Below are 12,407 nucleotides of genomic sequence, written 5' to 3' on the forward strand. Positions count from 1 at the left end.
TCCATAATATTGACAGAAACATGGCAAACGTTTTTTATAATCAATCATCAAGGTGTTTTTCAAATATCTATTTGATAATATATCAACCGGGACAGTTGGCTTCCCAGTAGTAGCGAGAGGCACAAAGGCCGCCTTTGTCTACTACGTACAAATACCTCTGAGAGCCACCAGCTGACCACTGACGCAATGTTGTTGTTCACGCTCATTTTTCAAAATAAAAGCCTGAAACTATGTCTTGTGACACTAGACACATTAGGGAAGCCATAGAAAAAGGAATCTGGTTGATATCCCATTCACTGCTCAATAGGGACGCATAGGAACGCAGAGCTTTCTAAATAAGAGTCCCTTCCTGATTGGATTTTTCTCAGGCTTTCGCCTGCAATATCAGTTCTGTTTTATTCACAGACAATATTTTTACAGTTTTGGAAACTTTAGAGTGTTTTCTATCCTAAGCTGTCAATTGCATGCATATTCTAGCATCTTGTCCTGACAAAATATCCTGTTTACTTTGGGAACGTTCTTTTTCCAAAAATGAAAATAGTGCCCCCTAGTTTCAAGAGGTTATTAACTCCTTTGGAAATTGGTCATTGAGACCGAGTTTGGTCCCTTTAAGCTCCCACCCTCTGCTTTTGATCAGCTCCTTTTGTTGGTGTGTTAAAATTTTCCGATGATCGGCCGATGATCAGACCAAGTCTGTGTACTCGGTGGAAAGCAACCTTCTTTACAGTCTCTATAGGAAGTTTCAATGCGGATTTCATGAATTCTCTGATCGCGCCAAATGTATTATTGGATGCGTCTTCAGGAAAACCGGAAAAAAATATATTTTCACGCATGCTACGACATTGTATGTCTAGTAGCGTCTTCTTCATCACCCCGTTTTCCCTGAATAGACAATTCATGTTGGAATCGTGTATTTTTACCTTGGCTGTGAGAGTCTTGTTTTCTATTTGGAGCGTGAAAATTTCACTCTGGCTGAACTCCAAACCCCCCCTCAGCCCCTCTACCTCCTCACACAACTTTTCCATTGTTGCATGGATTCCAGAGCACTAGCCTCTACCTCAATGCTAAGTAAATTATTCTTGTCTGTAGATTAATCTGTTTTACTTTTTTTGTCGTGTTAAAATTATTTTGTGAGGTGGTCGGATCTTTCCACTAAGGAGTATATTGTTCCTCCAAAGCGTAAAGCTGTTGGTACTCGTCGATTTCCCTCTGGATCTGCTTGGTATCCAGATTGGATCTATACTGCAACCAGTTGTTTTACAAAAAGATAACAATGAGTCTTTCCCACGACGACGACAGGTGTCTGTAGTACAGCCAGCTAGCACTCGCGGAATCCACGCAAAAAAAAGAACACAAACAAGCAGTCCCAGCCGTTGTGGAATCCGTAGTAACAAAAACTTTAGTTCGGATTAAAATCTATTTATTTAAAAAGTTTTAATGTAAACAACGGTACAGTATCCTGTTGTGCGCTCTGATGACGTCTCTCTCTCGACTGTACCTTTGTTTATCCCATGAGAAACTCTGTGTGGTTTGTGTTGCACTGCTTTGCTTTATCTTGGCCAGGTTGCAGTTCTAAATGAGAACTTGTTCTCAACTAGCCTACCTGGTTAAATAAAGGTGAAATATATACATATCTTTTAAATAAACACATGTGCTCGCCCAGCTGGTATTTAAGAGCTGCTGGTCCTGATGGTATTTAAGAGCCGCTGGCCCTGATGGTATTTAAGAGCTGCTGGTCCTGATGGCATATAAGAGCTGCTGGTCCTGATGGTATTTAAGAGCTGCTGGTCCTGATGGTATTTAAGAGCTGCTGGTCCTGATGGTATTTAAGAGCCGCTGGCCCTGCAGGGGTTTAAGAGCTGCTGGTCCAGTGCATCAGATGGAGAGATGAGCTATACCTCATGTTAGGGTGGTCACATCATTCAGACAGAAACTGCTGTTATTTAACTCCATATCCTTTTTGCTTGGTGTAGGTTTTACTTTTAGTTTGTCATTTCAGAGGTAAACCTTAGTGGGCATCCATGGTGGGTGTCTTTAGAACCCCTTACTAGTGGCTTTGCCATCTTTCAGTGGGAACCCCCATGGTGTCTTTTAGAACCCGTTACTAGTGGCTTTGCCATCTTTCAGTGGGAACCCCCATGGTGTCTTTTAGAACCCGTTACTAGTGGCTTTGCCATCTTTCAGTGGGAACCCCCATGGTGTCTTTAGAACCCGTTACTAGTGGCTTTGCCATCTTTCAGTGGGAACCCCCATGGTGTCTTTTAGAACCCGTTACTAGTGGCTTTGCCATCTTTCAGTGGGAACCCCCATGGTGTCTTTTAGAACCCGTTACTAGTGGCTTTGCCATCTTTCAGTGGGAACCCCCATGGTGTCTTTTAGAACCCGTTACTAGTGTCTTTGCCATCTTTCAGTGGGAACCCCCATGGTGTCTTTAGAACCCGTTACTAGTGGCTTTGCCATCTTTCAGTGGGAACCCCCATGGTGTCTTTTAGAACCCGTTACTAGTGGCTTTGCCATCTTTCAGTGGGAACCCCCATGGTGTGTTTTAGAACCCGTTACTAGTGGCTTTGCCATCTTTCAGTGGGAACCCCCATGGTGTCTTTTAGAACCCGTTACTAGTGGCTTTGCCATCTTTCAGTGGGAACCCCCATGGTGTCTTTTAGAACCCATTACTAGTGGCTTTGCCATCTTTCAGTGGGAACCCCCATGGTGTCTTTAGAACCCGTTACTAGTGGCTTTGCCATCTTTCAGTGGGAACCCCCATGGTGTCTTTAGAACCCGTTACTAGTGGCTTTGCCATCTTTCAGTGGGAACCCCCATGGTGTCTTTCAGAAAACCTTTTGAAACCCTTTCTGTTCATGTTTGTTGAAGTGATTATCTTTGTTAGTTCCCTTTTCTGGGAGCGATGCCATTGTTTGTCTTTGTGGAATTTAAATTGACACATCCATTATGATTTGTTAATTTACAAGAGACTTTTTGATAACTAGTCAAAGTTTGACACCAGACACAATACCGAAGTAGGGTACTTCCTTACTTGTGGTGAGGGTTGTTGACACCAGTTGACTTTTCTTTCCATTTTCCAGCACAGTGCAGACAGTGACAGAGTACTGAGTAGCAGGTTTCAGGTCAGAGAGAGTGATGCTGTGTGAAGATGTGGTAGTGATGTGTTGTTCTGTCCCTGGACAGTGGTAAGAGATCTGGTACTGATGTTGGGTTTGGTCCAATCCTGGTGACTGGTTCCAGCTAACAGCAGCTGATGTGGTGTCCACTGAGTGAACAGTCAGCTGGTCTGGAGCAGGAAGTACTAAGAAAGATAAACAAGAAATAAGCTAAAAAATAGAAGTCACAACAGAAGTTGGATTTAGGGGTTTCTGCTGTATCCATTTATCAACGGTGGTCCGCTGCTGCTACATTGTTGCCGCCACTCCAATTTCTTTAAATATAAAATAAAATAATGGTGTCATTAAAAATCCTCTCCACAATAACAAGTGTTTAACACTGTACTATTGATAAAGTTGAAGCAAGCAGAGGCAGATCAACTCCTTGACATAATGACTCACACTAATGGAAGAAAGCAAGAATTCACACACTATAAAAACGTGTATTCATTTCAGCACCAAACTGTATGATAAGATCTGAGGAATTCACCATCATATATTTCTCATCAGGGAAGATACTGTACCTTTACATCCCATGTTAAAACATCCATTATGATTAGTTAATAGTCATTTTGATAACTAGTTAAAATGTAATAACCTTTGACACCAAACATAATACTTAAGTAGGGTACTTCCTTACTTGTGGTGAGGGTTGTTGACACCAGTTGACTTTGCTTTCCATTTTCCAGCACAGTGCAGACAGTGACAGAGTACTGAGTAGCACATTGCAGGTCAGAGAGAGTGATGCTGTGTGAAGATGTGGTAGTGATGTGTGGTTTTGTCCCTGGACAGCGGTAGGAGATCTGGTAATGATGTTGGGTTTGGTTCAATCCTGGTGGCTGGTTCCAGCTAACAGCAGCTGATGTGATGTCTACTGAGTCTACAGTCAGCTGGTCTGGAGCAGGAAGTACTAAGTGAAAATAGATTATTGTCAGGGCTATAGTTTTACTCCAGAAATATATTACAGGAGAAAAAGTAGAAAAGGCTGGCTTGCAATTCCTTTTGGTATGGAAAGGAACAAGCTAAAAAATATAAGTCACACTACAACAACAAAAATGTTCTGCAATGTTGAAAATCCAAATAACAAGGTGTGGATACAATGTTGCTACTTGTCAGACTCAATCTAGGCACAAACAGGGTTGCCAGGTCAAGCTAAAATTTCTAGCCCAATGAACACTCAAAACCCACACAACAGGCCTGAGAACTAGCCCCATTTTTATTTTCACAGCAAGGGAAGAGTTGCCATATTTAGACAATAAACCCTTATCTCATAACATTAGATCTAATTAAGAAGAAATAAACTCAGCAAACAAAGAAATGCTGTGACACACCGCCCCAAACCATGACGGACCCTCCACCTCCAAATCGATCCCGCTCCAAAGTACAGGCCTCGGTGTAACGCTCATTCCTTTGACGATAAACGCGAATACGACCATCACCCCGGTGAGACAAAACCACGACTCGTCAGTGAAGAGCACTTTTTGCCAGTCCTGTCTGGTCCAGCGACGGTGGGTTTGTGCCCATAGGCGACGTTGTTGCAGGTGATATCTGGTGAGGACCTGCCTCTCTCAGCCTATTGCGGACAAGTCTGAGCACTGATGGAGGGATTGTGCGTTCTTGGTGTTAATTGGGCAGTTGTTGTTGCCATCCTGTACCTGTCCCGCAGGTGTGATGTTTGGATGTACCGATCCTGTGCAGGTATTGTTACAAGTGGTCTGCCACTACGGGGACTATCAGCTGTCCGTCCTGTCTCCCTGTAGCGCTGTCCTCGGAGTCTCACAGTACAAACATTGCAATGTATTGCCCTGGCCACATCTGCAGTCCTCATGCCTCCTTGCAGCATGCCTAAGGAACATTCACGCAGATGAGCAGGGACTCTGGGAATCTTTATTTTTGTGTTTTTTAGAGGCCTCTTTATTGTCCTAAATTTTCATAACTGTGACCTTAATTGCCTACCGTCTGTAAGCTGTTAGTGTCTTAATGACCGTTCTACAGGTGCATGTTCATTAATTGTTTATGGTTCATTGAACAAGCATGGGAAACATTGTTTAAACCCTTTACAATGAAGATCTGTGAAGTGATTTGGATTTTTACGAATTATCTTGAAAGGATCCTGAAAAAGGGATTATTTTTTTGCTGAGTTTATAATCCCAAAATTCGGGTTTCCTCTAAATATAAATTGTTGCAAGCTATGACATGAAATAATAAAGGAATTTGAATATGTGGAAAGAAGGCTAAGGGCTGTTCTTAAGCATGACACAATGCCTGGATACAGCCGTTAGCCGTGGTATATTGGCCATATACCACAAACACCAGGGGTGCCTTATTACTATTATAAACTGGTTTCCAACATAATTAGAACAGTACGAAGTAATGCTTTGTAATACCCGTGGTAAGTGGTCAGTTATAAACTGTGTGGTTCCGCATTGTGTTGTGTGTAAGAACAGCCCTTAGCCGTGGTATATTGGCCATATACCATACCTGCTCAGGCCTTATTGCTTAATTAAACCACAGCTTTCACCCACTCAGCATTCAGGGCTCAAATAGGTTTATAATTGTAAATAAATCTCCTTTGTGCATGTGCATAACTATAGATAAATCTGACAGGAGAGTTTGAGTGATGAAAGTTGGACAGAAGATTCAAAATCTCTCAGTAAGAAACACTTGGATGAACATAAAAAAATTACATTAGGCTATTTTCTGGCAATTGTGCTGTTATTTGGTGCCAGATGTTAAAACTACTAACCATTGTAAATGGCCCATTTATGAGATTGACTTGTCATTTCAATAGGCATAGGCTACAGACTACAATCTGGGTTTATGGTTGCAATTACATTTTGTCACGGTTAGTTTTGATAAAGGCAGGTAGCCTATAGCCCCTGATAGGTCTACATCTCATTTCAGATTGTCTACAGTAGACTAGACAAGATATAGGCGAGATGCAAACCTGAACAATTTATCAGCTTGCTTAGTTTAAATTAAGACAAATGCATTTAACATAAATAGCGAGGCGATTTCGAGGTAAGAACTGCTTGTGTTTCCCAATAGCCTGCTGGAATAGGCTACTGAAGATGGGGTCATAATTTCAATCACAGAATTAATATCATATCTGTATATGAACTGAATATGCTTGTCAACAACAGCCAGTGTTAATTTTTTGGAATGTATTTTACCTACAAAAATATAAAAATATAAAAATCCAGAAAATCACGTTGTAGGATTTTTAATTAATGTATTTGCAAATGATGGTGGAAAAAAAGTATTTGGTCACCTACAAAAGTTTATCTCAATACTTTGTTATATACGCTTTGTTGGCAATGACAGAGGTCAAACGTTCACAAGATTTTCACACACTGTTGCTGGTATTTTGGCCCATTGCTCCATGCAGATCTCCTCTTGAGCAGTGATGTTTTGGGGCTGTTGCTGGTCAACACGGACTTCCAACTCCCTCCAAAGGTGTTCTATGGGGTTGAGATCTGGAGACTGGCTAGGCCACTCCAGGACCTTGAAATGCTTCTTACGAAGCCACTCCTTCGTTGACCGGGCGGTGTGTTAGGGATCATTGTCATGCTGAAAGACCCAGCCACGTTTCATCTTCAATGCCCTTGCTGATGGAAGGAGGTTTTCACTCAAAATCTCACAATACATGGCCCCATTCATTCTTTCCTTTACACGGATCAGTAGTCCTGGTCCCTTTGCAGAAAAATAGCCCCAAAGCATGATGTTTCCACCCCAATGTTTCACTGTAGGTATGGTGTTATTTGGATGCAACTCAGCATTCTTTGTCCTCCAAACACGACGAGTTGAGTTTTTACCAAAAAGTTATATTTTGGTTTCATCTGACCATATGACATTCTCCCAATCTTCTTCTGGATCATCCAAATGCTCTCTAGCAAACTTCAGACGGGCCTGGACATGTACTGGCTTAAGCAGGGGGACACGTCTGGCACTGCAGGATTTGAGTCCCTGGCGGCGTAGTGTGTTACTGATGGTAGGCTTTGTTACTTTGGTCGCAGGTCTCTGCAGGTGGTTCTGGGATTTTTGCTCACCGTTCTTGTGATCATTTTGACCCCACGGGGTGAGATCTTGCGTGGAGCCCCAGATCGAGGGAGATTATCAGTGGTCTTGTATGTCTTCCATTTCCTAATAATTGCTCCCACAGTTGATTTCTTCAAACCAAGCTGCTTACCTATTGCAGATTCAGTCTTCCCAGCCTGGTGCAGGTCTACAATTTTGTTTCTGGTGTCCTTTGACAGCTCTTTGGTCTTGGCTAGAGTGGAGTTTGGAGTGTGACTGTTTGAGGTTGTGGACAGGTGTCTTTTATACTGATAACAAGTTCAAACAGGTGCCATTAATACAGGTAACGAGTGGAGGACAGAGGAGCCTCTTTAAGAGGAAGTTACAGGTCTGTGAGAGCCAGAAATCTTGCTTGTTTGAAGGTGACCAAATACTTATTTTCCACCATAATTTGAAATTAAATTCATTAAAAATCCTACAATGTGATTTTCTGGATTTTTTTTCTTATTTTGTCTGTCATAGTTGAAGTGTACCTATGATGAAAATTACAGGCATCTCTCATCTTTTTAAGTGGGAGAACTTGCACAATTGGTGGCTGACTAAATACTTTTTTGCCCCACTGTAAGAGCTGCTGGCCCTGCGGGTATTTAAGAGCTGCTGGTCCTAATGGTATTTAAGAGCTGCTGGTCCTGATGATATTTAAGAGCTGCTGGCCCTGATGGTATTTAAGAGCTGCTGGTATTTTAGAGCTGCTGGCCGTGCTGGTATTTAAGAGCTGCTGGTTTTTAAGAGTTACCGGGCCCTGATGGTATTTAAGAGCTGCTGGTAGTTAGGAGCTGCTGGTCCTGCTGGTATTTAAGAGCTGCTGGCCCTGCTGGTATTCAAGAGCCGCTGGCCCTGATGGTATTTAAAGTTTAATCAACTTTGACACTAAACATAATTCTTTAGTAGGGTACTTCCTTACTTGTGGTGAGGGTTGTTGACACCAGTTGACTCTGCTTTCCATCTTCCAGCACACTGCAGACAGTGACAAAGTACTGTTTACCACATTGCAGGTCAGAGAGAGTGATGCTGTGTGAAGATGTGGTAGTGATGTGTGGTTCTGTCTCTGGACAGCGGTAGGAGATCTGGTAATGATGTTGGGTTTGGTTCAATCCTGGTGGCTGGCTCCAGCTAACAGCAGCTGATGTGGTGTCCACTGAGTCAACAGTCAGCTGGTCTGGAGCAGGAAGTACTAAGGGAAAATAAACACATCATTGTCAACAAAAATAAATATAAAATAAAAGAATGTTGTAATTCTAAATCCTCTCCACAATAACAAAGTGTTTAACACTATACTACTGGTAAAGTTAAAGTAAGCTGAGGCAGATCAACTCCTTGACATAATGACTCACATGAATGGAAGAAAGCATGAACTCAGATACTGTATTATAATCAAAGTTGAATGATTTCAGCACCAAAATGCATGATGAGATGGAATTAACCATCATATCTTTCTCATCAGGGAAGATACTGGACCTTTATACCCTATGCTGGCTGTTACGGGTTTCGGTTCTGTTACGGGTTTGGGTTTATCTATCCATGCTTAAGCCACCTTGTTAGTCAGTATTTGTTACACTTTAAGCCCCGCCTTATCTCAGCTCACTGGTCACCATAGCAGCACCCACTCGTAGCACACTCTCCAGCAGGTATATTTCACTGGTCATCCCCAAAGTCAACTCCTCCTTTGGCCGACTTTCCTTCCAGTTCTCTGCTGCCAATGACTGGAACGAATTGCAAAAATCACTGAAGTTGTAGTCTTATATCTCCCTCTCTAACTTTAAGCATCAGCTGTCAGAGCAACTTACCGATCATTGCCAATATACACAGCTCATCTGTAAATAGCCCACCCAACTAACTCATCCCCATATTGTATTTTTTTTCTTGCTCCTTTGCACCCCAGTATCTCTACTTGCACATTCATCTTCTGCGCATCTATCACTCCAGTGTTTAATTGCTATATAGTAATTATTTTGCACTATGGCCTATTTATTGCTTTACCTCCCTAATCTTACTACATTTGCACACACTGTATATTGTTCTTATCTATTGTGTTATTGACTGTACCTTTGTTTTTTTGTATGCATTGCACATTTATTTGAATAAATAACTCTTCAATAACATGATAAATGTATTTTTCAAACTATACCCTCTACGTATGTACGTATGAATGGATGGATGGACCTTTTGGGGAATTGTTTATGTGGTAACAGTAATAGGCCAATAGGGGGCAATCCTCACCCTTCCTTAGTGAAACTGTTGTTTCAGTAGGATCACTTTCGAATCAATCAGATCAAGCGTTAACCGGCAGTGTCTGTGGTATAGCTGCTTTGGAGCAGCTGCTCTTTTTAAAAAATAATTATTTATTACAGAAAACACAAGGAAGGGGTAACATTAAAGTATTATTATCTCTGCTGGCCACCCCCTTCATGTTTCTAAGCAACATATCTTTCAACTATGCTATGATGTTTAACGTACAATTTTAACATATCTAATTGAATAGGATCTACATATTGCTTGTTGAAGATAAATACTTTTACTAAGAGTATTAGTATATTAGTAATTGACTAAACAGGTCTCTCCAGATATCCTAACAGTACTATTTCTAGAGTCAATTTTAGATCAATGCTATGCATTTTCAGCCGTTCCTGAACCTGAGACAGGCTACCTGAGGACAATACCAAAATAAATGGTTGATTGATTCTGTATCCTCACAACAAAATCTGCAGGGCTTCGATGACTTTATGCCCCAAATATTCAAATTTTGTTGGTGACAAGAATTCTATATAATAATTTGAGCTGAAAAGCACGAAGTCTTGAATATTGCATTGTTTTATATATCAACTCATACATCCTGTACCATGGAATCGGTACATCAAAAATCTCTTCCCAACTATTTTTCAATCTGTATGGCACAGTTGTCAACATCCTGGTCCTCAAATGAAACTGGTATACTTTCCTATTTATGCTATTTGTATTCCTCTGCCAGTTTTGATCCTTTATATTGGGCAGACAGACCAGCTCCCTACCTCCTCCTGCTACTACCCTCCTCCTCCATTTTTGGGGCAATGCTGTAGTCAATTGGTTGTACTCTTGGATTGAGCAAACCTTCCTGTACAATTCTGATAACTCCATGAAGGACATAACTCTACCATTACAATTTCATTTAAGAACAAAATACTATTTTCAAACATCTTTCCTCTAAGTACAGGTATTTTATCAACCAGCACATTTGAGTTCAGCCATAATATTTGTTGTAATATTTGTTCTATCTTTTCAGGGGGATGAAATTGAAATTGTAGCCAGCTCTGCAATGCTTGTTTGAAAAAGACAGATACTTAAAAAAAATATCTTGTTCAATTAGTCGAAAATGAGACATGGCAAACTGCACAAAGGCAAATTTTTAAACAATGGATGATCTTTTCTTATTAATCTACCTGTCATCTCAAACACCGAATTCAAATTCATTATATAGATATTCTCATTTTATTTTGTCTCGTTAAGCTTCCCAGATAAAGCAAACTACTTTTTGCTAACATGATTTGAAAAACGGATCATCAGGAGTAGGCAGCTCCATAAGTAAGTGAGTACACTGAAACATGACTATGGAGTTAATCGGGTCAAATTTTCCATAAAGAGACAAGTATTTACCTCTCCATGGTTGCAGGATCTTGTCTATTTTTACACGTTTTCTATTGAAATTCATTGTGGAGAGCTTATTTATATATTTTGTGATATGAATACCGACTATATCTACTTCACCATCAGCCCATTTTATAGGTAAGCTGCAAGGTAATGTAAAATATGTATTTTTTAAGGATCCAATACATAATATTGTACACTTTTCATAATTAGGTTTTAGTCCAGAGAGTACAGAAAAGTGATCTAGATCTTTAATGAGACATTGCAGGGATCTAGCTTGCGGACTTAAAGTAAAATTTGAGTCATTGGCATACCTTTGTTTTTAAGCCTTGATTTTTCTAATTCTCTAATGTTGTTATTGGATCTGATTATAATAGCTAGCATTTTGATGGCCATAATGAATAGATATTGTGACAGCGGACACCCTTGTTTGACTCCTCTTGACAATTCAAAACTCTCTGAGAAGTAGCCGTTATTTACTATTTTACATCTGGGGTTGCTATACATTCTTTTTACCCATTTTATGAGAGAATTACCGAAATTGAAAAAATCCAGGAATTTATAAATACAATTCAGTCTTACTTTATCAAATGCCTTTTCAAAATCCGCTATAAATACCATTCCTGACTTCTTGTATGTTTTATGATGTTACAGTGCCTTGCGAAAGTATTCGGCCCCCTTGAACTTTGCGACCTTTTGCCACATTTCAGGCTTCAAACATAAAGATGTAAAACTGTATTTTTTTTGTGAAGAATCAACAACAAGTGGGACACAATCATGAAGTGGAACGACATTTATTGGATATTTCAAACTTTTTTAACAAATCAAAAACTGAATAATTGGGTGTGCAAAATGATTCAGCCCCTTTACTTTCAGTGCAGCAAACTCTCTCCAGAAGTTCAGTGAGGATCTCTGAATGATCCAATGTTGACCTAAATGACTAATGATGATAAATACAATCCACCTGTGTGTAATCAAGTCTCCGTATAAATGCACCTGCACTGTGATAGTCTCAGAGGTCCGTTAAAAGCGCAGAGAGCATCATGAAGAACAAGGAACACACCAGGCAGGTCCGAGATACTGTTGTTTAAAGCCGGATTTGGATACAAAAAGATTTCCCAAGCTTTAAACATCCCAAGGAGCACTGTGCAAGTGATAATATTGAAATGGAAGGAGTATCAGATCACTGCAAATCTACCAAGACCTGGCCATCCCTCTAAACTTTCAGCTCATACAAGGAGAAGACTGATCAGAGATGCAGCCAAGAGGCCCATGATCACTCTGGATGAACTGCAGAGATCTACAGCTGAGGTGGGAGACTCTGTCCATAGGACAACAATCAGTCGTATATTGCACAAATCTGGCCTTTATGGAAGAGTGGCAAGAAGAAAGCCATTTCTTAAAGATATCCATAAAATGTGTTGTTTAAAGTTTTCCACAAGCCACCTGGGAGACACACCAAACATGTGGAAGAAGGTGCTCTGGTCAGATGAAACCAAAATTGACCTTTTTGGCAACAATGCAAAACATTATGTTTGGCGTAAAAGAAAC

General features: G+C 40.6%; 1 protein-coding gene across 1 annotated transcript in view; it reads right to left on the bottom strand.

Annotated features, from left to right (window-relative positions):
• The window catches only part of LOC110534594 (fibronectin), a 73,682-nt gene that overhangs the window by 20,750 nt on the left and 40,525 nt on the right, over positions 1-12,407 (bottom strand). Inside the window, exons 11-13 of the mRNA XM_090188569.1 lie at positions 8,140-8,409; positions 3,799-4,068; positions 3,035-3,304 (exon numbers count right to left, since the gene is read on the bottom strand). Of these exons, the coding sequence (XP_090044695.1) occupies positions 3,035-3,304; positions 3,799-4,068; positions 8,140-8,409 (810 nt within the window). The remainder of the gene's footprint in view (positions 1-3,034; positions 3,305-3,798; positions 4,069-8,139; positions 8,410-12,407) is intronic.

Source organism: Oncorhynchus mykiss, chromosome 10 (assembly GCF_057628025.1).
Source record: "Oncorhynchus mykiss isolate SJ-2025 chromosome 10, ASM5762802v1, whole genome shotgun sequence".
NCBI lineage: Eukaryota > Metazoa > Chordata > Actinopteri > Salmoniformes > Salmonidae > Oncorhynchus > Oncorhynchus mykiss.